This window comes from Lampris incognitus, chromosome 6, assembly GCF_029633865.1.
Source record: "Lampris incognitus isolate fLamInc1 chromosome 6, fLamInc1.hap2, whole genome shotgun sequence".
Taxonomy (NCBI): Eukaryota; Metazoa; Chordata; class Actinopteri; order Lampriformes; family Lampridae; genus Lampris; species Lampris incognitus.
This window is the reverse complement of record NC_079216.1, coordinates 57798569-57825858: the sequence shown is the minus strand read 5'-3', so window position 1 is coordinate 57825858 and position 27290 is coordinate 57798569. Positions and strand designations below refer to the sequence as shown.

The following is a 27290-nucleotide window of genomic DNA, read 5'->3' as shown; positions in this document are numbered from 1 at the left end:
CTTGGGAATCAATTAAGGTTCCAACAGGCCCGTGACCCTGAGTAGGATAAACGGTTTGGATAATGGATGGATGGAATCAATTAATCGACACAAATTTGTACATAAAATTCCTCAACATAGCATGAATATATGATTATGTTGTTGTAAAAGTACTGCTAATGCCGTTACTATGTCATATTTCACCACTATGATACAATTACTATTAATCAAATGCGCTACTGTTACTTCTTCATTACTGTCTAGAGCAAATGTGTAGCTTCTACTACTGCATATACTATGATATGATAGGTGCAGCAAACGTACTACTACTAATTCATATAGTACTACTATAATGTGATTAATGTGCAACGAATGCACTACTTCTACCTACTACTACTACTTCGTATAGTAGTACTATGATCTGATTACTATGTACTATGTACTTCTTCTAAAGCTACTACTACTTCATGTAGTACTTCTACGATATGATTTCTCTGTACCCCTCTGTGATGCCAGGTGGTACACTCGAAGTCACCTAGTTGATAAATGAGTCGCTGTAATTACATTTTAAATTAGGTCATGTCATTTCAATGTAAAAATAAGTGAATGAAATGTAAACGCAGATATTGACTGAAAACAGGAAGGCCGTAGTTTCAAACTGCTATTAATAGCAACATTACAAAAGAAACATAACCGTAATGCACCAGGCAAGGCTATCAGTTCTGTTCCCGTACCCAAAAGTCACCGAACACAGCAGCAGCCCCCCTGTTTTTACAGCCTTCTCGTTGTGACTTGTAATGCGTGACGAGCTGTCTGTCCCCACACCAGACCCCAGACCAGACCCCAGACCAGACCCCAGACCAGACCCCAGACCAGACCCCAGACCAGACCCCAGACCAGACCCCAGTCCTCCGTGAAAGCGCTGCGGAGAGGATGTCCGTGACTGTCGAGAGGAGCCCTGTTAGAAAACTACCATCGGCGGATGTGACATTTCGGCAGAAAGAGGACGAAGTTAATCACAAACCACATTCTCATCCTGAGCATGAAAACCAAACAAAACATATTTATAACATAACTCCGAAGTTTCAAACTTTAAGCCTCATTGTACGTACTGAGCGCATCATCGTAAACGCCCCTCACAATAAAACAGCTGATTGGCTGTATCACGGCGACCCCCCACCCCGCCCCACCCCACCCCGCTTTAACATGCACGCCCGTCGGTCGTGTCGTGCAGGGTAAACGCTCTTGAGGGGCGCTCGCACGTCGGGTCAGATGCTCCGTTATCGTTCACGGATTTGGTGAGAATTTGTATTTAGTCACACGAACCAAACTCCGGCCGGCTTGCTTTGTGATGGAGTCGTTGTTTTCTGCGGTCACATTGAATGTCTGAGCCATTTCCTCTGCCTCTCCGATCCGATGAGAGAACGGGCGGAACGACAGAGACCGAGACAGAGACCGAGACGGAGCGAGTCCACCGATCATTTCTGCCCCCGAAAGTAAGTTTTGTGCAATTCAAAAGTACTAACGCACAAATATTGGGGAGAGGACAACGGACGATAAAGTTACGCTCAGCCAACCCGGATCTTCGTTTCTCTCCCCTCCCCCCTCTCTCCCCCCTCTCTCTCTCTCTCTCCCCCTCTCCCCCCTCTCTCTATCTAGTCTAGCTCGTAGAGGCCGGACCGGTTGATCAATATGGTGACTTTGTCGTCGGTCGTAAGACCACTGGTTCACCAGCTGCACCAACGGATCGTCAGGCAGCCCAAGAGTCCGCTACTGATCCCCGTCCGAAGATGCAACCTCACGGCTTGTTCGAGCAAATACGTGCTGTCACAGAGTGAGTACTGCCCGAGTCACGGACGTACGTACTACTGCCCGAGTCACGGACGTACGTACTACTGCCCGAGTCACGGACGTACCGAGGCGGCCGTCGTGTTTTGCTCTGCCTTCTCACAACGTTGATTCAAATAACACGTCTGATGTCAAGCGTTTACTGTGTGTGTGTGTGTGTGTGTTGGGGAGGGGGGGGGATATAGGTCAGTGGCTTTCGGTCTGGCATTGTGAGGAAAGGGGCCAGTCACACAGAACCAGTAGATGGTTATGTTACTGTGGTTTGCGAAGCGTGCAGAGAAAGAGCGTTGGAAAAGAGGGCCTGGATGTCTCGCGTTACTGGATCGGGATCAAGCGCCTCCTCGTGGATCGCGTCGTTTTTTTATTATTATTAAAAATTAATTTTTGTTGTCCAGGTTTTCATTGGTACCAGTCGAGCTTTTGTGTTTACGTGAAGACCGCTGGCCCGTATTGCACGTGTTACTAGCCTGCACGTCGTATTATTTTTCTGATCTTATAAACATGTAAATAGTTTTGGGACGTATGCGACGCGTTTTGCAGGAAACTCCCGTGATCGCGGCTGATTTTGCTCAGACGTGACTTGACTTGAATAATGACACACAGCCTGCAGAGAAAGGCAGAATACACCGAGGTGCGCATGCTCCTGGATGAGCATTCATTAATTATAAACCCCGAGTGATGATTATTTTTCTTGACTTGCCCAGTGAATGTGATCTTCTTCACCACACCTTAATGTTAACAGACACACACAATGTCTCTCTCACACACTCAAACACACACACACACGCAGGCCTTGTCTTGTTGATCATCTCTGCCGGTATGAATCACCAGGTAGGGCAGGAACCAGTGGAAATGGTTTCCTGCTCCGGGGCCCTTCTCTGCAACCGAGAGGATAAACAGGGCACATATTTAACTTTTAATAAGCTCGTTATGCAGGGCCGTGTCCAGCGCAAGCCTCAAGAAAGGGTTTTTGGGTTTTTTTTTTTAAACTTGACCCAAAATGACCGGGATTTTCATGTCTGCATGGCTGCACTTTTGGCCGTCCACCAGTCTTGTCTCCCCCTGGATCTGCCCTAAAGATCTGTATCTGTTAGGACAGTAAACTGCATGTCTTTCCTCCCTCTAAGTCTACAAGCAGTCGTTGGTTTCAGTAAGGTGAAAACACCTGACTCACAGAGAAGTGGTGGGATGGATTTCTGTGACAGAGACAAGCCTTCCCTCATCATTTGGATGAAAAAAACATTTTTTTAAACGTTCGGATGATTGAAAGAAGCAGATTTTCCCCCCTTTTGATATTTACAAAAAAAAACAAAAAAACTTTTCGCTTGAAGCGTCAGTGTGATCTTAAGAATTTTACAGGCGAACTTTCAACGATCGACCCATCAGAGAATATCTGCAAGAGCGGAGATGTTTGAAAACGTTACACCAGAATAAAACGTTATGCGTTTTCTCCATTTCAGTTGAAGGACTCTGCTCATCTCCTTCAGTGAATGCAGACAGTGGGTGGGGAACAGCTTGGTGTGTAGTGATGAATCAGGACAGGTACTTGATAGTGTTTTATCTGCGCCTGCACCAAACATCAGTTAAAGTTCGATAACGGGTCAGCTCCACTGGTGGAGGACACATGGTGCACATGTTGCAATCAAAGGAACAGTATTAGTGTCAGCCAAAACGACCGTGGAATGGATCAGTTATCGAATATTGGCAAAAACTAAAAAAATTCAGCATCGTGCGTCCTTATTGCAAAGACAGGATGTAGGCTGTTAAAGAAAATAGCATCTAACATGTGTGCAGACGTTTTGTAACTCTCAGTCGGATTGTCCCACCGGTGCCACCTGTAATTTTCTGATTTGAGACGTGGTGTAATTTTGTAAAATCCGTCACAAACAAAAGTCATAAAATGGTTGGTGACACTGTGTAGATATATATACCCATTAAACCAAGGGAGATGAATAAAGAACAGACTCGTGGTTGGCGACTGCCCGGGGAGGGGGCGGGCGTGCATGACTTTGTATGCGGCTATTGTGTTTCTGACCAATAACACGGAGCTGGGCCGCCTGTATAGGAGCTGCTGAAACCCAATGAGGGTGAAGGTCATCTCCCAGTCAGACCTGTTTGGTTTTAGCCCTTTGACAAAAATCGTCAGTCTCAACGCTGGATCTAGAGGAGTAGGCTGCAGTTAAAGTTGACCTGCAAAGACTTTCCATAAATGTGTGTGAGTGAGAAAAGGCAACGCTGCAAACTTTGCTTTTCTCTCCGATGCCTTCACAGCAACGGATGGAGAGTCGGACGTGAAGATTTTCCAAGTGCAGCGACAGCGCTGTACGCTTCCTTTTCCTTTAGAAGAAAATGAATGAGTAAGGAGAAAGAAGGAGCAACGGGGTAATTAGAGGGCTGGCCCGTTGACAGCCGTGGGCCCCGGGTCAGTTGTTTGACCAGACACGGGTCCTGGTCAGCCCCCCCCCCCGCCTCCACCCACCCCCCACTGTGGCTGGGAGCTGGGGGTGTGCCAGGACATTCCGCGTGTCACTTTCTGTACAACCAACCCACATCTCTTATTCTGTAATTTCCTTTTTGGAAAAAAAAAAAGCGTAGAAGGAAGTATTCTTTCTTACTCACTTGCTCTCTTTCATTTCCTTGAGACGGGCTCGAGGAAGGAGAAGAAGCTCGCCTTGTCTGTCTGGGATAGGTTTTCAGACGTATGTAGATTTGTTGCATTTGTTTATTTCATTTCCGGCATTGATGCGCTTCTTTCTCTAAAGATGGACTGTGTAAAAATGCAGGAGGCAGCAGAATACAACATGAAAAGTAAGGCTTTTGTGTTATTTTCCTCACTTTTGTGTGCTGTTTGGATGTGGGCAGACCCGCGGCTGTCACAGAGTTGAAGTTTGGTTTGCCCTTTATGTGATGTCAGGGGGAAATTTTGGTTTAAAATCTCATCTACAGATGTTTTTTATTTCCTGATATGTCTGTCTCCCCTTCCTGCCTATGCCCCCCCCCCCCATCTCTCCCCTCTCATATCTCTCTCTCTCTCTCATTTGCCTCTCTGCTTGTCTCCTTCTCCTCCAGTGCATCCGATGTGGCAGGGACCCCTCGCAGTGCCGGGAGGTGATCGCCAGTCTCCCATCGATATTGTGGTGCGAAAGAGTGTGTTCGACCCGGTGCTGAAGCCTTTGACCTTCGACTACGATCCGCAGACCTGCCAACAAATCTGGAATAACGGTTACTCCTTCCTGGTCGAGTACGACGACACCACAGACAAATCCAGTAAGCAAACGCCTTGTGTCTCTTTGCACAGGCCGACGTGAAGCCGGTGCTCAGCTTGTATAAGACTGACACAGCGACACGTATACATTATAATGTCTCGTGGAGCATGCAAATTGTTCTCATATAGCAGAGCGTTTGGTGAATTATCAAGCTGTCGTTCCGTCATTTTCCTAAACTCTCTAGTCTGCAAAGGGAATATAGTATGTAAAATATATGGATGGATGGATGGATGTTGGCAAGGGTTCCCTCCCTGCTTCATCACTTAAATTAGTTTTCCCCTTAGAAACCTTCACACGGTACTTTGTGTGTTTAACCCTGGTTGATTTGCTTTTTGTACACTGCAAAAAAGAAAGACAAGCTTATCAAGAGATTCATCGCGTTTTAAGTCTCGATGCTTTTTTTTTTCTTCCAAGATATACCGAATCAACTTTTTCACTCCGTTGAGAGATGATGTGGCTTTTTTCAAGAAAGGGAACCAAGTTAATGATAACAGGATTTGTTTGAAGACATTTACTCCAAACAAAAAAAAAGTAAATTTTTCCTCTCTGGTAAAAATTCCTCATACCGAAGTCTTATAAATCATGAAACAAGTTCACTTTCTTGGAAAGAAGCGATATCACCTGCCAGTGGGATGAGGAGAAGTTACGACCAGCATCTTGAAATAAGCTTCATGAGAGTTAAAATAAGATGCTTGTCCTTTTTGCAGTGTAATTTCCACTTCCATATACTATTATTAGGGCTCTGCAGGCAGCGGGGGACTTGTTGCGAGTTGGGGGCTTATCAGTTGTTGTTGCCCCCAAAATCTTAAGGGATTTTCTTTTCTTTGGTTATGGGAGGGGGGGGTTAGGGGTCATACCCTTTAACCCCTCTCCGTCATCCTTTTTCCATGGCAAAACCGGTTATCAACGTTCCGTTGAAACCGGTTGTGAAATAGCAGAGCAACCACGTGGAGGAGGTTACCGTCATGTGACTGCTGGCGTGTCCTTCCTGACCTCAGACACACAGCTCTGTTATAGATGGTACACACAATTACACGTATGGCTCCTGCACGACTCCTCTAATGTGTCCTAACTTAGAATACATAAGCTTCAACTTCTGCATTTACAAGCACTTCAAACACCCGCGGGCGTTTTAAAGGTTTCAGAATACATTAAATTGAGCCTATAAAAGGCTTCTAGCTTCTCGTGGCGTGGGCCCAGTCTGTTTAATTTAATGGCGGACATGTCTGTATATCAATTAGATACGTATATTTAGTGTATTTTTACACCGTTGCCATCAACCATGCAATTTTCTAAACCACAGTTGCTGCTGCTATCTGGGTCTAGATTTGGCCCAATGACAGAATAACCCAGCAAATTTTCACTTAAGTAAATAAATAACACGGGTTTTCTTTATCTGTCGCACTGTGAACTTTGACTGTCCGTGGAAGAAACGGTTTATAGGGGCTGTTCAACACCAGGGGGTTTTGTAGGTGTTTGTGCACTCTCAGTAAAGCCTTTCACATAAGTTAGTAGGTCAGTGTGTTTGCCTGAACAACCTGTTTTTCAGCAGGCTCCCTGTGAGCAGTCGTTTCCTCGTTCAGGTGACGGTACCTGACCAGAGATTGAGAAATAAGCAACTCACAGGATCTGGCGTGATGCTCTCCGCTACAAAACACGTCTTCATGTCATGGCGAGAGGCTGAATGAGTTTAAAGGGAAATTCCGTTTTCGTTTTTTACAACCTGGTTCTTACTTTTATAGTTTATCCCACCGTACACATTGTTTATGATAACATGTTACTGGCGTCATTGTGAAGATTTTGGACACGGGACCAGCGCTGGACTCGGTTTTACAACACCGATTGTGGGGCAAGTGATCACGAGTGCCGGACATGTTTCAGTCAAGTCCAATTTAACTCAGTTACCTAAACCATGTTTTGGAAGTGAAAACAAAAAAAAAATGCAAGTTCGAGGTCTACACAACACCGGAACAGCTTATTTTCACTGAATACTGATGTACTTATGGTAAATGCACAGCATTTCTAACTCACTTTTCTAGTCTACTGACCACCTGAACGCTTTACAGTGTGTGCTTCACATTCACACACACATTCATACACTGATGGTGGAGGCTGCCATGCAAGGCGCCAACCTGCTCATCAGGAGCAGTTAAGGGTTCAGTGCCTTGCTCAAGGACACTTCAACACGCTCTCTGCAGGAGCTGAGGATTGAACCAGCGACCTTCCGATTACTAGACGACCCTCTCTGCCTCCTGAGCCATGTCACCCCTAAACACCTCCAAGTCAGAGACATCGACCCTGGTGCTTATCTTGACATTTTATTCCAGTCTGTATGATCTATATGCAAAAGAGTGGATTTAAGCTAAGCACTACTTCTGTGGTTATAACTGTGTTATTACAACCATGGACTGTCACAGTCTTGGCTGTGTGATACGATACCTCAGCTTTGCCCTTCCACCTTCTACTAAAAAACATTCAAATTCTTCTGTTGAGGAGCAAGAGATATATTGAAAGAGAGAGAGAGAGAGAGAGAGAGAGAGAGAGAGAGAGCAGATACAGTTGTTGAAAGACAGACCTACTACTTTCGGCTGCTCCCATTAGGGGTCGCCACAGCGGATCATCCGTTTCCATTTCTTCCTGTCTTCTGCATCTTCCTCTGTCACAATAGCCACCTGCATGTCCTCCCTCATCATATCCATAAACCTCCTCTTTGGCCTTCTTCTTCTCCTCTTCCCTGGCAGCTCCATATTCAGCATCCTTCTCCCAATATACCCAGCATCTCTCCTCCACACATGTCCAAGCCATCTCAATCTTGCCTCTCTTGCTTTGTCTCCAAACCATCCAACTGAGCGGTCCCTCTAATATAATCGTTCCTAATCCTGTCCTTCTTCATCACTCCCAGTGAAAATTTTAGCATCTTCAACTCTGCCACCTCCAGCTCCGCCTCCTGTCTTTTCATCAGTGCCACTGTCTCCAAACCATATAACATAGCTGGTCTCACAACCATCCTGTAAACCTTCCCTTTAACTTTTGCTGGTACCCTTCTGTCGCAAATCACTCCTGACACTCTTCTCCACCCACTCCACCCTGCCTGCACTCTCTTCTTCACCTCTCTTCTGCACTCCCCGTTACTTTGGACAGTAGACCCCAAGTATTTAAACTCATACACCTTCATCACCTCCACTCCTCGCATCCTGACCATTCCACTGTCCTCTCTCTCATTCACGCATAGGTATTCCGTCTTGCTTCAACTGACTTTCATTCCTCTTCTCTCCAGTGCATACCTCCACCTCTCCAGGCTCTCCTCCACCTGCACCCTACTCTCGCTACAGATCACAATGTCATCCGCGAACATCATCGTCCACGGAGACTCCTGCCTGATCTCGTCCGTCAACCTGTCCACCACCATTGCAAACAAGAAAGGGAGGGCTCAGAGCTGACCCTTGATGTAATCCCACCTCCACCTTGAACCCATCTGTCATTCCAACCACACACCTCACCATTGTCACACTTCCCTCATACATATCCTGCACCTCTCCTACATACTTCTCTGCAACTCCCAACTTCCTCATACAATACCACACCTCCTCTTTCGACACCCTGTCGTATGCTTTCTCTAAATCCACAGACACAATGTAACTCCTTCTGGCCTTCTCTATACTTCTCAATCAACATTCTCAAAGCAAACATCACATCTGTGGTGCTCTTTTGTGGCATGAAACCATACTGCTGCTCGCTAATCATCACCCCTCCTCTTAACCTAGCTTCTATTACTCTTTCCCATGTCTTCATGCTGTGGCTGATCAAATTTATACCTCTGTAGTTGTTACAGTTCTGCACATCGCCCTTGTTCTTGAAAATCGGTACCAGTATGCTTCTTTACTCCTCAGGCATCCTCTCACTTTCCAATATTGTGTTAAACAATCTAGTTAAAAACTCCACTGCCATCTCTCCTAAACATCTCCATGCCTCCACAGGTATGTCATCAGGACCAACTGCCTTTCCACTCTTCATCCTCTTCATAGCTGCCCTCACTTCCTCCTTGTTAATCCACTGAACTTCCTGATTCACAAAAATATGTAACTTTGGTCTATTGAGAGACAGACCAAAGTTACATATTTTTATATTATTCAGTAGTTCTAATTTGATAGTGTTTTTTTTTACGAAGCCCCCCACCCCCAGCCATCCCGGTCGCTGCTCCACCCCCTCTGCTTATCCGGGGAGCGCTGCAGACTACCACATGCCTCCTCCGATACATGTGGAGTCACCAGCCGCTTCTTTTCACTGGACAGTGAGGAGTTGCACCAGGGGGACGTAGCGCGTGGGAGGATCATGCTACTCCCCCCAGTTCCCCCTCCACCCTAAACAGGTGTCCCGACTGACCAGAGGAGGCACTAGTGCAGCGACCAGGACACACACCCACATCTGGCTTCCCACCTGCAGACACAGCCAATTGTGTCTGTAGAGACGCCTGACCAAAGCCGGAGGTAACACGGGGATTCAAACCACCGATCCCCATGGATTTTCTATGGATTTATAAATAGTTACACATATAGTTTTAGAGTTAGTTCATAAAATTAGCACTCTGGCTTCGCTCCATGACTGCTGTTGATTCAAGTGTTGACCAGAGTAGACTAAACTTTTCCCCAAGGTAAAAAAAAAAACAAAAAAAAACAAAAAAGAAACACCCAACTGTGGGCCGTAGTGTGGTACCCATCCCAACATTTTCCCCAGATTTTTAATCTCAGATGGGGTTGCAGTTTATCTAAACTGGCCTGTTTTGTTGACCTATAACAGTTATGACTCTAAATGTCCAGCATTATCAATGGTGGAACGTGTTGCTGGTCTACTTCCTGGTTCAACCTGCAGGAATGAGCAGCCTATACTTACCGTAGGTAGTGGTAACTATCTGTAAACTACCCGGCCAGCACAATAGAGAAGTCACAGATGATGGACAATCATGCACACATTCTTATATGCTTATACAGTTTTGTTTTGGTTTTTTGGAGTTTTTTTGTTGTTGTTTTTTTTGGAGTTTTTTGTTGTTGCGAGGACACATTTAAGGCTCATGTTTAGTTGCATCATAAGATGCTGTTGTAATGCTATGGTCCCATGTCCAAAATCTCAAAAATGAAGCTGGTGAGTAAAATGACACTGGCTAGATAAAGACAGAATTTTCCTAAGCCATGTCTCCATCCAGATGTAAAAATCCAATAAACGAATTGGCAGCCAGTGTATTTTCCATCAACTAGTGAAGATGAAATCCATGAGTTCATAAAAAAGAACATTTCCATTAATTTTCCCGTAGGTGGATTTTTTTAAAAAAAGATTTCTTTAAACGCATTCACAGCTTGAAGATTCGCACATCATCCATTTTTGGCACTTCCGCATGTGTGCTATGAATGACATTACAATAGCTGTTTGTAAAGGCATTGCAGTGTAGTTAGTCTTAGTTGTGTAGTTAGTTTTAGTTGTGTAGTGTTGTCTTAGTTCCACAGAAGATGTGGAACTAATGATGTGGTGCTTTGTATCGAATGGTTCCCACATCTCCAACTGATAAAAGTGTGTAAATATTACACATCAGCACAAGTGCTTTGAAATACTTGCTTCTGAGCACAAATTTATGATTTTGGGATAAACTTGTTCTCCCGCTTTCTCTTTTCTTCCTGGTGCAGTGCTGAAAGGGGGCCCACTTGAAGATAAATTCAGGCTGTGTCAGTTCCACTTCCACTGGGGCGAGAGTAACGCCTGGGGGTCCGAACACACCGTGGACAGGAAGCTCTTCCCTGCAGAGGTAGGACCAACAGGAAACACCGATGCTGTCCTATGCCATATGTGTAATAACACTGAAGGACAATTTTAATCAGTAGTCTCTTGGAGAAGGTTTAAATGCTGGGAATGTTAGATAGATAACTGGGCTAAAAAAAAATTTCAAGATAGCTCATATTTGGCTTGGCAGTTCTACAGTTTATTGTACCTTCCACTTGTCTATACGGGTTTGTACCTGGAGGGAACCTTCCACAAGAGGAATGTTTTAAGATGTAAAACGCTATGCGCCACATCGGTTTTCCTGGGAAAGTCCTACTTGACTCCAAGTATGAACAGGTCCAAAAGCACTCGTATGACCTGGGTATTTGTAGGTAATCTATTGACTAAACACGTTGGTGAAAATAACCTGTCAAAACAAATTAATTTGCATGTAAATTTTGCACAAACAAATTAAATCTTACTAATGATTATGTTGTCAATCATCTTTCTCAAATACTATAAATTACCTTTACAGGAGCCCAGAGACACAAAGCTTGCAATGAAAAGTTGTATTGAGTTTTTTCTGATGCTGTGAAAGACTGATGGAATTTTATTTTTCTCTCAAATTAGAATGTCAAAAACTCAATTCTTCATGAAATATGGTTTTGTTAATGTGAAATGTACCAGACTCATGACTGAGAAACTGCCCAAGCTCATAAAATTGTAGCTACATTCAACGCCACATAACTAGCTAGCGTACTAGCAAAGCTAATGTTAGCAGTGGAGTATTAGCTTAACTTTTATAATTATTGTTCTTTATTGAAATTGTCATTTTATTATCTTTTTATATTAACCAAATTTTCTTGCCAAATTAGCACATTCTGTCTTTTGTATAGTTTGGAGTGCCTTGACCTGGACTTTTCTTACTCATATTTCACCTTTGAAAGTTATGGATTTTTGCAATTTGATGCGTGATCTTTGCTGATTAAATTAATTAAACTGATCAAATTAATTTGCTGATTAATGGAGCCACAATATGGATGGCTGTTGTTTTCACCATAATCGTTCTTTTGCTCCATGCTGCTGAAACAAGACGCGAAATTCAGAAAGCATTGTATTCCCTGTTGGCTGACATAGAACTTTACAATACTTTGAGTTTAATGCACTTTTACCATAAAAAGACCCTTTACCACGCTAAGATCTACTGAATGGGCTAAAATGCATGTTGTGTACTACAGTGCTGTAACAGGACATCATATCTGCATCGCTCACAATGGGGCACACACTCTCAGGTGTCACCCGAGAGACCGATACGCCTCTTCGCAGTCTGTTAAGTACTAAGGCACATGTAAAAGGCAAGTCTGCCAAGCGTTTGAATGCTTTATTTATTTATGTGTGTGTGTGTGCGTGTGTGTGCGTGCGTATGTGTGTGTGTGTTGGAAAAGGCTGATAAAAGAAAAAGAGACTGGAAAGGCTGCACCTCCCTGCAGATAACTTTTCCACACCATCTGTTTGTTGGACTTTTTCTTTCTGCCCTTGAGACACATGAAATGTATTTTTCCATTTAATGCAATTGCATAACAAGAAGTACCACTGACCCTTTGTGTGTGCATGTGTGTGTGTGTGTGCGCTCGCACCATGCCAAGCCCTTGTTGGTTGTTCTGGGAATGTTCCCATATCATGGTTCTCATCACTCAGCACTGTGTGTCTGTCTTTGTGTGCCTGTTTGTACTGAAGAAGATCAAGTTACGTTCCTGAATAACTGCATAGTTACGAATGTGTATCGAAGTGTGTGTGTGTGTGTGTGTGTGTGTGTGTGCATATATGGCGAGCATGTGATTTTCCACATTGTGAACGGTGAGATATTGAGCCTAAATGAATGTTTGCAGACCTCTTCGTATTCGCTAAACTGTACAGAAATGGATCAGTCACAGTTTAATACCCGAGCCGTTTCTGTAGCGAAGACCAGTTTTCCACCTGGCGTTAATCCCTTTGACAGTTTGGGACCAGTACAACGTGTCCTACACTGGGTGTGACTTTGAAAAGCTCTTTAAGCTTCGACCATATCGTCTGTCAGGGAAGCTTAGTTTTAATACTCTGAATACAACTCATGAATGACACTCAAAGCCATATCTTAAACTATTCAATTTTCAAGGTTCTCATCCACATTGCCTTTCACTGCTGTTGCTAACGAAGGCTGTGAGTTTCTGCCACCAATACCGCCACAGAGAAGCATAAACAAAGAAAGGGGAAAAAAGGATGAGAGTATGTTTTTGGTGTTCAGGAAGGTTCCCTCCACAGTTTTCTATGTAAATGTTTAATTTCTTCATTTTTGTTTATAAAATTATACATGATGCCATATTACATCATATAATACCCAACCTTCTCATGTCATGTAAAATACCAGGGGTCTATTTATGCATTTGGCTCAGAGAAGTGGGAACCGGCAGGTAACGATTCAATATTACAATATTTTATTATCAATTCAAAGCTCTCAATTTACCAGTCAGTCTTCGTTCCAACCCTCACCTATGGTCATGAGCTTTGGGTAGTGACCCAAAGGGTGAGATTGCGAATACAAGCAGCTGAAATGAGTTTCCTCCTAAGGGTGTCTGGGCTCAGCCTTGGAGATAGGGTGAGGAGCTCGGACATCCGCAGGGAGCTCGGCGTGGAGCCACTGCTCCTTCGTGTCAAAAGGAGCCACTTGAGGTGGTTCAGGCATCTGATTAGGATGCCTCCTGGGTGCCTTCCTTTGGAGGTTTTCCGGGCACTCCCAACTGGGAGGACCAACTGGGTAGACCCAGAACTCGCTGGAGGGACTACATGTCCAGTCTGACCTGGGAACCCCTTGGGATCCGCCAGGAGGAACTGGAGGGTGTTGCTGGGGAAAAGGACGTCTGGAGTGCCATACTTAGCTTGCTGCCACCGCGACCCGACCCCGGAGAAGTGGCTGCTGATGAGATGATGAATGATTTGATGTTAATATTTTTAAGGCTCCATTCCCTCTTGTATCTACAGTAAGATGTGAAAACTGCAATAAGCCAAAGAGCATGTACACCAACATGCATTATGTGCTACAAAAGCTTAAAACACGAGTTTGCTTCCCTGAGCAAAACATTCAGAGATGTAGAAATCATTTCATCAAACCTCTTCTCCGCATCTGTGGACTTCGCTTCAACATCGCAATTTAGGGGAAATGTTTCGATATCAAAATTGTCACGGTGTAGAGTCGCAATTTTGCACTTAATTGATTCCCAACCACTTATGCCATTACCGCCTATGGTTGTAGTCTTACCCTTATATGCCTTGACCCATAAACTTGTTTGCCTGAACGGGAGACGGTGCCGTCTTACCTTAATAAGGCATGTCAGAATGGATCTGGCTTGGTCGGAAATGAATGGCTGGCTGTAAGTGATAGCAGTGAAGCTTTTGTTCACTTTGTCTCCACTTCCAGGGTTATGAGGGTTCAGATCTCCTTCCCCTGCTGGTCTCTGATCCCGGCGGTGTGAGAGGATCTGTCATGTCAGTGCTGCATGGCGGTGGTAGTAATACAAGCAGGCTGAGCTTTGGTTGAGGTTGGTGGGGAGGGACAGAAGAGCCAGGACACCAGTTTAGAGCTCAGTACATTCATTAATGACATGACACTGAAAATAGACTAACTTCACCAAACTTTGCTTTCATTTGTCTTGGTTTACAATGCCATACCTTTTACTATGCATATTTGTGTTCTTGTACTGGGTACGTTCTGCCATGTCCATCTCCCTTAGGCATGTATGTAAGTAACCTGCTAACATCTGTGTCAGCATCTCTGATATATTGCCGCAGCCATACCAACATGTACCCTGGCTCTGCCAAATGACGGAAGCTAAGCAGGTATGGGCTTGGCTAGTGGGGGACTTGGTGCCAGAAGTGGTGTTGGTGAGCCAGTAGGGGGCAGTCTTCCCTCTGGTCCTAATAAAAACAACAAATATCAAATCCCAACGCCGCAGTGCAGTGATGGGGACACTGTGCTGCAGGAGATGCCGTCCTTCGGATGAGACGTTAAACCGAGGTCCTGACTCACTGTGGTCATTAAAGATCCCACGGCACTTATCACAAAGAGTAGGGTGTCCCCCAGTGTCCTGGCAAAAATTACCAACCTGGCTCTCTCCATCTGGCCACCTGATCATCCCCCCATGTAATTGGCTCAATGATCCCTCCCTCTCCACCTCAAGCTGATGTGTGGTGAGCGTTCTGGTGCAAAATGGCTGCCGTGCATCACCCAGGTGGGAGCTACACATTGGTGGTGGTTGAAGTGAGTTACCCCCTTCAATATGGAGCGCTTTGGGTGTCTAGAAAAGCGCTATATAGATGTAATGATTATCCATCCCTCCATTATCCAAGCCGCTTATCCTAATTAGGGTCACGGGATGCTGGAGCCTACCCCACAGTCTTTGGGCAGCAGGCGGGGGACACACCCTGGACAGGCCGCCAGTCCATCACAGGGCTGACACATTCACACCTAGGAACAATTTAGTATGGCCGATTCACCTTATTATATTCTCTGCATCATTGCACCTCTTATTTCACCTGTCTAAGTCAATTCTTGTGTCTCGATCTGAAGATTGTTGTGTTGTAGTGTTGTTATTCTATGTTAAGTACACTGAGAGAGCCACGAAACTGGAAGTCAGATTCCATATATATGCAAACCTACATGGCCAGTTAACATGAGTCTGATTCTGATTGCCATTTCTCAGTATTCAGTTGAAGGGAACATATAATTTAAATGCATACATGGGTTGGTAGCTTGACATATTGAGAGCCTGTAAGAAAAGTTTCAGGCATGTTTTGAGAGTCAAGTGTTTTGGTACTGCTGTTGTAATGCCACTAGGAGGCGCCAGGTAGCGTGCTGGAAGAGCGCCGCATGCCCTCACATAAGCTGTGTTTCCAGCAGTTCTGCTTAAAAGAATGAAACCCTGAATGTAGTTTTGTGTGTCCAGTGTCACATGTCCATACCAGTGGCGGTTGGTGCTAAAACAATTTGGGGGGGGGGTGCAATTTCCCTTGGCGCAGCACATCTGACAGCTGCTTTAATGTCCACACAGTCACAGTTATTAAGAAGGACAATATAGCCTATAGATTGTATCAGGGTTCGTAGACGGTGGATGATTGACAGTCGAGATGAGGCGTAGTGGTGGGTGTGAACATGATTGACAGCCATGAAAATTGTCCAATCACATTAGATCAAAAAACATTAAAACAATACCAATTCACTGCCAATAATAGTGGAAAATCTGAAGAAACCAATCAGACAGCAGCCTCAGGTCACCTGCTCGCCACAAGTTTGGGGGCTTACATAAGGTATCGTTTGGCCGGCGCCCCTCACCCAGGAAGTATATATATTCAGACAGAAATCAACCAAATACCATTTGAACCAATATTTAATGGCTGCTGACAGGCGCTCACAGACTGAAAACACTTTTATTTCATAATTATTTGCATTATACAACTAAATTATATTCAACATGTTGAAGTAGATTTTCCTCTCTTCATGTTTGAAGGGGGCGGCACGGTGGCGCCATGGTTAGCGCAGTCGCGTCACAGCAAGAAGGTCCTGGGTTCGAGCCCCGAGGTAGTCCAACCTTGGGGATCGTCCCGGGTTGTCCTGTGTGTGGAGTTTGCATGTTCTCCCCGTGTCTGTGTGGGTTTCCTCCGGGGGCTCCGGTTTCCTCCCACAGTCCAAAGACATGTAGGTCAGGTGAATCAGCCATACTAAATTGTCCCTAGGTGTGTGTGTGTGTGTGTGTGTGTGTGTGTGTGTGTCGGCCCTGAGTGATAGCCTGGCAGCCTGTCCAGGGTGTCTCCCCACCTGCCGCCCAATGACTGCTGGGATAGGCTCCAGCATCCTTGCGACCCTGAGAGCAGGATAAGCGGTTCGGATAATGGATGGATGGATGGATATCCGAAGGGGGCGGCGCCCCATACTGGCCAGCCGCCACTGGTCCATACTTCAACTACCACGAGAAAGACGGACCAGCTGGTCATGCGATTAAATTCTAGTCACATTTCAGTCTTATTATTCGACGACTGTGTTTCCAGTCTGTATGTGCTGGAACATTTATTGGAAGTATTTAGATTTAAAAAAATTTTTTTTTACATCTTGTCTTTTTGTTTCTCCCATAGTACAACCCTAGATGAATTTCTACACGGGGACAGTTAGGTCTCCATTTTGTTTGGCTCTATACGTAGTCATGGATTGTGTGTATATTGTCTCTGTGTATTTTCAGCTCCACCTGGTCCACTGGAACTCTGACAAGTACAGCCTGTTTGAAGAGGCGGTGATGGAGGACAATGGACTAGCTGTTATTGGAGTCTTCCTCAAGGTACACACACACACACACACACACACACACACAGACACACACACACACACGCAAGCAATTTGTTGGTTTTACAAACAATGTAAACTACATCTTTGTAGGTGGAGGTGTTAGGGACGCTCAGTGTGCAGCAGTATGTGTGGTTGAATGGATGTGAGGTAATAATCCACATTATAATTTCCAAAACCTGTTCAGGTGGGAAAGAGACATGAGGGGCTGCAGAAACTAGTGGATGCCCTGCCTGCAGTAAGACACAAGGTAAGTGAATATACTCTCCCTCACTCACTCATGCACACACACACACACACACACAAGTGAGGTGCGCTTCTCCCAACGCCACTGACTTGATTGTAGAGGAGATGGCTCCGATGGCGAGGGGGCCCGCTAAACGACCGGCACCTCCACACAACTGCAGGAGGCTGCCGAAAGGCCAGTTTTTCAGAAACCGCCTCGAAGCGTGCCACCACAGCTTGTTTTTCTGTTGGGGTAAGCTCCCTTAGCCATTGTCTTACCAGACTCACCCACAAGGCAGCGGGGCAGTGGTTGATAGGTGCCAGGGCATGTCTACCAGGGTGGGCCTGCACACCATATCTCTGGGGCCCACTCCTGCTCCGAGACCCCCTGTCCACTTAGCCTGGGGCCGCAAGACCCCAGTTACCATGTGTGGCCGCGGGGAAGGCTGACAGGAGTCTTGGTGAAGCAGGGGCTGTGTACTGGCGAGGGAAGGTTTACATGCTAGGATGCTTCCCTATTCGCCACAAGGGCTAGCCAGTGGCAGCAAGCTAAAGGCAGGAGGGTTGCAAGGAGGTTGGAAGAACACATGCACCCTCCCTCCAACTACACACTGCTGCACTAGATGCATTACAAAACCCTGTGGGCAGACACACACACACACACTTGCCTTTTTTGGGTTGACCATGATTGCAGCCTATTCTTTTTCTTGGATTTCTCCCCCTTTTTCTCCCCACTTGTATCCGGCCAACTACCCCACTCTTCCGAGCCGTCCCGGTCGCTGCTCCACCCCCTCTGCTGATCCGGGGGAGGGCTGCAGACTACCACATGCCTCCTCCGATACATGTGGAGTCGCCAGCCGCTTCTTTTCACCTGACAGTGAGGAGTTTCACCAGGGGGACGTAGCGTGTGGGAGGATCACGCTATTCCCCCAGTTCCCCCTCCCCCCCGAACAGACGCCCCGACCGACCAGAGGAGGCGCTGGTGCAGAGACCAGGACACATACCCACATCTGGCTTCCCACCCGCAGACATGGCCAATTGTGTCTGTAGGGATGCCCGACCAAGCCGGAGGTAACACGGGGATTCGAACAGGAGATCATTCTTAAACTGACTCGTCTGTAAAACAATCGTGGGAGAAGTGAGACTAGTTTATCCGTGTGTGGTTCTTAGTGGTGGGCGGTTCGATTCTTTTTGTTGAATCAGTGGGTTCAAGTCAGGCTGTCTCAGTGGAGTGAACTTTTGAGCCTCTTGAGTATTTTAAGTATACTGAGTTTCCGGTACATCTGGTACACGAGTCCCCCATCCTTCAGATGAGGACAGAGTCTTCAGCAGTCCAGTAGAGCGCTCACATGCTTGGTCAGTGTGACATTGGCCGAATGGGTGGGTATTCATTGATTACTTATTATTATTATTATTATACTTATTATTATTACATATATTCATTGATAGCTTACTTACATACTGTGCAGTAACACAGCAGTTATACCCCAACATTTTAAGGTTCATAATTCATAAGGCCCAATTTGCATTTTACACTAATTCAGCCAAAATTAAGCACTAAACAATTTGTTAAAAAAGCGATTGGAAATCGTTAAAATATATTTTTGTGGACCACATTATTAAATGACTGTTGAATGAGGAGGTTAAAAGTCTGACACAGAGAGGGCGTCCGGGTAGGGTAGTGGTCCATTCCGTTGCCTACCAACATGGGGATCGCCGGTTCAAATCCCCGTGTTACCTCCGGCTTGGTCGGGCGTCCCTACAGACACAACTGGCCGTGTCTGCGGGTGGGACGCCGGGTGTGGGTATGTGTTCTGGTAGCTGTACTAGCACTTCCTCTGGTCGGGGGGGTAACTGGGGGGAATAGCATGATCCTCCCATGCGCTACATCCCCCTGGTGAAACTCTTCACTGTCAGGTGAAAAGAAGCGACTGGCGACTCCACATGTATTGGAGGAGGCATGTGGTAGTCTGCAGCCCTCCCCGGATCGGCAGAGGGGGTGGAGCAGCGACCGGGACGGCTCAGCAGTGTGAGGTAATTGGCCAAGTAAAACTGGGGAGAAAAAAAAAGGGGGGGGGGTAAAGTCTGACACAGAAAGGCTGTGGCATGTTTGCTATTTGCTCAACAGGTTACTGGTGAGTTGGCTACTGGATGCATCATTTAATCCAGTCCAGTTATCCTGTTCAACATGCGGACGAGTCAGTGTCACATTCACATGTGACCTGTTGCACCAAGGCTTCATGCAGTCAGCTCTTCCAGATGTGCAGTGCTGCTGGTTGCTTTCCCAGCATTGTAGGGTTGCTGGTTGTGTAGTGTTGCTGGTTGTGTAGTGTTGCTGGTTGCTTTCCCAGCATTGTAGGGTTGCTGCTTGTGTAGTGTTGCTGGTTGTGTAGTGTTGCTGGTTGCTATCCCAGCATTGTAGTGCTGCTGGTTCCATATGAAGCATTCAGTGCATTCCTGACCTTTATAATAGGAAGGTGTTCAGAAAGGTCTACTTCCCTTCTGGAGAGCCAAGGTCTCCCCCTTCGGCCAGAGTTTGAGCTGTTAACCTCAGGTTGAGGATGCCGTGTATTAGGACTAAGAGATACTGGGCTTCCTGTGTCCCCACCGCCATTCAGTTGTTAAATGGTAGATAGTATTCATCTGTTGTCTGCACATCGCTTGTTTCCATGGTCTGTATGTTTGAACTCCCTTGGTTCTGCTCGCCAGCTATGTCCTGTTGTTTTTTGGTTGTCCATCAGTGATGTGTCAGTCTGCCTTGGTGTTTGTATGTTTTGTTTTGTGTGAGTTTTATATAGACTGGCTGCAAACTAATGTCCCTGTAAGGGACAATAAAGATGCGTTGACTTTTTGATTACCATACAATTCGTTTGAGCTTTCATGTTTTGTAGTATCGCCGGACGCAGCAGCACAAATCACATTAGCGTTCACGAGATTTAGCATTTGAGACTTATTTGTATCAAACTCGAAAATTGTTAAAATGTGATTTTTTTTCTTTTTTTTGTCCGTTTTTCCCCCAGATCTACTTGTGATTTACTTACGATTACCTGTTACTTTGAAGTGTGTGTGTGTGTGTGTGTGTGTGTGTGTGAGCATGCCTTTGGTATGTGTATTGTGTTGAAAAGTTTGATGCATTTTGTCTTGCTTGTCCCTACAGTCCCAGCAGCCCCGAGGACTATTAGAACTGCAAGCTGAGCTGACCATATTTTGTTGGCGTGTGTGTCCATTTCTAAATCTGTTCTCTTTCTGTCTTGTCTGTCCATCTCTAGGACAGTGTGGTCGAGTTCACCAGCTTTGACCCCTTGTGTCTGCTGCCTAGTAACATTGGTGACTATTGGACATACCACGGCTCTCTGACCACGCCCCCTCTGACAGAGGCCGTCACCTGGATCATTTTAAAGCAGCACATAGAAGTCAGCCATGACCAGGTGTGTGTGTGTGGGGGGGGGGATGTCCAAACACTCCCCCACCTTTTTTCTGTCCAATTGTATCCGGCCAATTACCCCACTCTTCCGAGCCATCCTGGTCGCTGCTCCACCCACTCTGCCGATCTGGGGAGGGCTGCAGACTACCATGTCTCCTCTGATACATGTGGAGTCGCCAGCCGCTTCTTTTCACCTGACAGTGAGGAGTTTCGCCAGGGGGACGTAGCATGTGGGAAGATCACGCTATTCCCCCCAATCAGGTGCCCCAACTAACCCGAGGAGGCACTAGTGCAGCGACCAGGACACATACCCACATTCAGCTTCCCACCCGCAGACACAGCCAATTGTGTCTATAGGGACGCCCAACCACGCTGGTGGTAACACGGGGATTTGAACCGGTGATCCCCGTGTTTGTAGGCAATGGAATAGACCGCCACGCCAATCCGGACACCCCCCAAACACTGTTTTAAATTGCAACATCACCTGAGTTGACTCCTGTAAACACAATCTCTCCTCTCTTAATCTATCTCGGTAGCTGTTTATATTCGATTGTCAAGCGAATTTTTTGAAGCAAACTTTTCTAACGTCACAAAAATTAAACGCAAGCTAGTTGCGTTTCCATCAGATCTGTTTAAGTGAATATAACCGCATAGCTTTACGTGTCCAACGTCATGTGTCCACACTTCCGACACCCACGACGACAAACACGGACCAGACAAGACGACAAAACAGCTGATCATGTGATTAAATTCCATTCGCATTCCAATTTTTGATTTGGCAAATGTGTTTCCATCAGCCATTTAGCGCATAAACTCTATCGGGGAAAAAAGTAAAAACCACTACAAAGGAGTGTTTAAACTTTTTTTACGATATTTGGAATTTTTTTTTTTCGAAATGTGGTTTCCATTCAGCCATTTCCCATTCTAAACGTCAAATTTCACAAAAAGCCGGCTTGATGGAAATCCCACAAATCTCTCTCTCTCTTCCTATCCACCTCGTACTGTCATTTACACTCTTTGCTTTCTCCACTACCCCTTACTCTTTATTTTGCCTGCTTTCCCTTCTATCCGTTTTACCCCATCTCGTTCCCTCTCTGTTCACCTTCAACTCACTCCTTTCTTACCTTCTCTCTCTCTCTCTCTCTCTCTCTCTCAGCTGGCGGTCTTCCGCAGCCTTCTGTTCACCTCAGCGGAGGAGGAAGTCCAAAAAGGCATGGTGAACAACTTCCGGGTGCAGCAGCCACTCAAGGGTCGCACCATCCGCTCCTCCTTCACCCCCTTCCTGCAGGGACCGCCATCGGCCGAGGGGAACCAGAACTCCCACTCCCACTGACCTCGCTGGAGACTCATATCCATCCATCCATACACACACACACACACACACACACACACTGACCACCATTATACACATATTTTCCGTACCAAAACAGCCCCAAGAGGCCTGAGTGCTCTTGCGGGGACTTTTAATCTTTAACTGGATGTTTTTCTAGTGCTGCTTAGATGAGAAAGAAAATGGCGGCAGCGCCTTTGTGACAGCAGCATCGTCGTAGCAGTAGCACAGTGTTGCTGCTCTGCAGTTGACTCGCTTTAAATTCACCTTATTAGAGGGATTTTCTGGAGTATAAACTTATTTTATAATTGTGACCGCTGTGGCCAAGCGGCTTACAATTGGTTTGAGTTTCTTCTGCTCTGCTGATCCCTGAGAGCCAATTCGATTCCTTAAAAAAGAAAGGAAAAAAAAGATAATATAAAAACATCTCTTTGCATGGGTTTTGCAGAGCATGGAGTGTGATTACAAAGATGGAGGAAAGTTTTACAGATACACGTTTCTAATGTGCAGTGTTTTTAAAAAAAATCAGTTTCCCCGATTTGTTTTACTCTTCATCAAATGGTTGTCTCGGTTTAGATGGTTTAGTCGTCGATGTGGGATAAAAAGGGTTTATGCAGTCTTTCAGCGCTGACCATATCTATCACGCTTCCATCAATAGACGTAATATAGCCGATTAGTTTACTATATCGACAAAACTGAGGCATTGCCCTCTGCTGGCCATAGGCGGTACTACAGCAGTTTAGATTTTTCTGACTCGTTCATACGGAGGTGGCATCGATGCCTGTTTACTGGACAGCACCAGGGAAACCTTAAACGTAATCTACTGACAGACCAGATGCCATTCCCCATAGCATAAATATATCTTAAGTCTCACAGGTTGTCCTTATTGGTGTCAGCCACTGCTTTTAAATTAAGCTCAGCGGTTATCAGTTTTGTTCATCATTGCTCTCTATCTACAGCTTGTTCGTATGAACAGTGTATATATTTTTTAAAACTGTTATAAAGAGATTACATACATCCGACAGTCAGATAAGTACAGATATGTTTGCAAAAACTTTATAAATGCGTTTCCTCTCAGTGGTTGAGAGGGTTCGGCTGCTACCAAGTGGAACTTAAAGGCTGCTCGGCAGTCACACCTCTTTTCTCAAGGCAGGACTTTAAAGCAGCTCATCTGGAGTCTGGTGATATCTGCTTGTATGTAGAAACCCTCCAAACCCTTGTCTCTCTCTGTAAGAGGGACAAGAGGTCAGACTGAATATATCACTAATGCGCACAAGCAAAGACAGGACACTGTAGCACACACATGTGTGATGTGTCATAAGGAAATATTCAGTTTTACGTCATGACTCTTGTCTTAAAGCAGTCTGGGTGCTGTAACACAAGTGCCTTGGATATTTTACTTTCACCTCCATGTTCCTTTTTGTCTCACCGGCTTTGGCGAGGTTTCCCAAATACATTATAGCATGAAAAGCATCTCCGTTCCACAGCAAGGCCCTTCAATACTGACTTAAACACAGTGGGTTTGAGTCTGATTGGTGCTGCAGCACACTTTCACAACAGGTCCAACTTACTACAGCACGCCAGACTGTTATTTTAGATAAAACACAGCATATTATGCAATGGTTGTAAATGCAGTAGTGTGATCACACAGGATGGCTAGCGAGCGCAGAAGACTGACGGACAAGGCAGCAGCATCTTGAAAGGTTGAAAGGAAAAAAAAAAAACACCAACTGAATGTACCCTGAATTTCAATGAAGGAAATGTATTCAGTGCTGCTAGATGTTTGGCCACACTAAAGCTCACTGTCTGGTTCAAGTTCAGTATTGGGGTCCAGGTGCTAAGATGATTTTGGCAAACGTGGCCACGTTCAACGCTGAAACTTTCCAGTTAGCCGGCATGGCAACTCTATTGGTAAGCAACCGCTGTCCTCGCTGGTGTGTGCGCCATCTGTCACAGCTTAGCTGGTTGTCGGTGCTGGTGTTAGTTGCCGTGTTGTTGTCTTTATGGAGGAAGACAAGAGATTAGTTCAAGCTGCTGGACAGAACAGATCAAATGGTTCTTCACTCACGTGGTGTTCGCATCGGTGTTGGCGAAGCATTTAATGTCAACTCAGATTTACGGCTGTTTTCTGTCTCGTTTTGACGCGGCGTTAAAACGCACGAAGGTCCACGGAAGAGCGAAGAAATGAGAAAGACAAAATGAGTTTAAAACCTATTTTGGGATGGAGCTATTCCAGGCTATGCGGTGGGACCATCACATTCTAGACTTTACCGTTTGTACTAGCTTTCAGTATTTGCTCTACTTATTTTGAGCTGTGACAGAAAATCCCTCTTGATACACTAACGTAAATCAAACAGCCCTCCATGTTTTTAGTTTACTTTCTGCAAAGTCATTTCAAAAGCACATTTTTTTCCTGAGTTTTTTTATAAAGGGATCGTAGGACATTTCCTCATCGTAGCCATGCAATGTGGTGACAACACTGACTAATGCAATATGATGCAACCTTGCAGCGTGTCATACAAGTCTGGCTGGTTTACATCCGGCAGTTGTGGTGCTCTGGGTGCAGTTTAATTTGCAACGCTATTGGAGAGGATGAGGTGGTGACGACGGGGTGTGGTGTGTTTGTAAAGTATTGAGGGGTGAGATGAGTGCGATGAGCTTCAGAAGAGGAAAAAGAGGGCGTCCAGGTAGCGTAGCGGTCTATTCCGTTGCCTACCAACATGGGGATCGCTGGATCGAATCTCCGTGTTACCTCCGGCTTGGTCGAGCATCCCTACAGACACAATTGGCTGTGTCTGTGGGTGGGAGGCCGGATGTAGGTATGTGTCCTGGTCGCTGCACTAGCGCCTCCTCTGGAGAAAAATGAGGGAGGGATAATTAAAAAGAAGAGGGAAAAGAAAAGCAGGGCAAAATAATCACAGAAATGACAGTGAAAGGTCCGTTTGCTATTCCCCTCGCCTCTTCTCTGTTCTGTCTAGCCGGCGTGGGGGAGGAGACGGGGAGCATAAGAGAAAGGCAGAGGGAGCCGTCCCGTACATGGCGCTGGTTGCATCTCGGTTTTCGGTTGAGCTCTTAGCAGAGAGGCCGAGTTACAGTTGTCCATGTGACGCTTTAGTGACAATGACTTTGTCCACACGTGCCCCCCCCCCCCACCCTGAGCAGGCCTCTCCTTATGAAAGAGACCCTCCCCCATTCACACGCAGACATGCAAACCCCTTTATACCCCTCTCCATCCGGCCGTTAGGTCTTCCATTAGCGTCATAGGCCGAGTCCTGGCGTGAAGCCATGCATTAAAAAGACTGTGCTAACAGGATATGTATGGGAAAGAGCTGCTGTGACGCTGATGTGCATTGAAACCTCTGGTATGACGTTAACTTGTTCTGAAGGGTGTAGGACACATGAGATAGGAACTGAAAGGGCCACATGGGAGAGATGGTACACTGTAGGAGGGGGGAAAAAGTGTTTTTTTTTCTGTTCACTTCCATCCATTGGGACTGTTCACCCAGCACATTTTGTTTATCATATACCTTTTGAGAATGTTGCCCGCAAACAGTTTTCCTTTGGAGACGTGGTCTGCACCACGTCTCCAAAGGAAAAGTGGTGGTCAGGTGTGTTGCTAAATCTCGGAGACAAGGGACCCAATAATGCCTTCGGACTGTTCATGAGTATTTTATTTTTGATGTATTCTACAGGTGTGCACTCTAATCTGCCTTCATCGATTTTAAGACATTATAATAAGTTTCCTTTCTTTGATTTTTTTTCTAGCATTTTTTGCCAGAATACATGACAAACATTAGTGTAAACCAATGCAACTGTACTGTACTGTAATATCACAACTTCCATTTATGCCTGGCCTGCCAGAACTGGAGTCGGTGATATGAGATCTCAGCTGTACTTCAGGTGACTTCTTCCAGAGCTGTGTTTATTCATTAGCTGGTGACAAACGATGAAGCTACATCTACACTACTGGCACTTGGCCTCTCTGCACCACGGTTTGCCTCGAGGAGCTGAAATTCTTACTGTTGTTCTGCGTCTTTACTGGGAATCCTCCTGTCTTCAGTTTCCTGGTATTGCTGAGTCTGCCTTGTTAATGACTACATGTTCGTACTGATACTGTGTGTTATTTTTAGTGGTGATGTTTTGCATCCTTAAAGCTTCACCGCTCGCCATCTCTCTCGCTTTCCATTCGATGTTTCAGCAGGTGTCCACCCCAAGATCACTGAATGTCTCCGGTTGTGTGTATGCTGTACACCAATCGGTGTGTAGTCCCCATGTTCTGTTTATTTGATCAATGGGCAGCAAACATTCCTGCCCCTGGGGCTCCAACGTACCCTTTTTTTTCCCCCTCCCAACATGCCTTGCTGGACCTGGATGCCTCTTTCATGGTCCGGGCCAGATGTTAAACCAGGAGATGTTTTCCCTAATTCCCCTGTTCTCCAGGGGAATGCCGAGAATGCCGTTAATGTGCATGTTAACCAGATAGCATGGATGTATAGGAAAGATGAGTTTTAAATAGAAATAAACATTGATTTTGTATATAAATAATAAAGAGTAACACTAAAGTAATGAGTGATTTGACATGTGTTCCTATGTGTATGCCTATTGCATTGGGGTTTGAACCATTTCCGTTTTTAGATGTTTATATATTGTAGCTATGGGCCTCAGTGGAAATGAAATGGTGTGTGCAAAAGTCATAGAAATCTGTGCTATCGGTTTTGAAATCGGTGCTCTCAATTTTATAATTTACAAATAAACAAACTACCTTCGAACTGATAATCCATACTCTCAAATGACTACTGTGTACCCATCCATCCATTATCCAAACCGCTTATCCTGCTCTCAGGGTCGCAGGGATGCTGGAGCCTATCCCAGCAGTCACCGGGCAGCAGACGGGGAGACGCCCTGGACAGACTGCCAGACCATCACACAGGGCCCACACACACACATTCACACCTAGGGACAATTTAGTATGGCCGATTCACCTGACCTACATGTCTTTGGACTGTGGGAGGAAACCGGAGCCCCCGGAGGAAACCCACGCAGACACGGGGAGAACATGTAAACTCCACACAGAGGACGACCCCCAAGGTTGGACTACCCCGG

At 45.7% G+C, this 27290-nt stretch overlaps 1 protein-coding gene across 2 annotated transcripts; it reads left to right on the top strand.

Annotated features, from left to right (window-relative positions):
• Positions 1 to 1225: 1225 nt before the first annotated feature.
• On the top strand, positions 1226 to 26955 carry ca5a (carbonic anhydrase Va). Of its 2 annotated transcripts, none has more exons than XM_056281314.1 (8): positions 1226 to 1475; positions 1644 to 1813; positions 4897 to 5094; positions 10769 to 10887; positions 17108 to 17203; positions 17396 to 17458; positions 20703 to 20861; positions 22014 to 26955. In XM_056281314.1, exons 2-8 carry the CDS (start codon positions 1672 to 1674, stop codon positions 22188 to 22190), a joined length of 954 nt encoding a protein of 317 aa, XP_056137289.1. In that variant the 5' UTR covers positions 1226 to 1475; positions 1644 to 1671; the 3' UTR covers positions 22191 to 26955. The 2 variants fall into 2 exon arrangements, with proteins under 2 accessions (XP_056137289.1, XP_056137288.1); XM_056281313.1 differs by having other exon boundaries at positions 1639 to 1813.
• Positions 26956 to 27290: the final 335 nt, after the last annotated feature.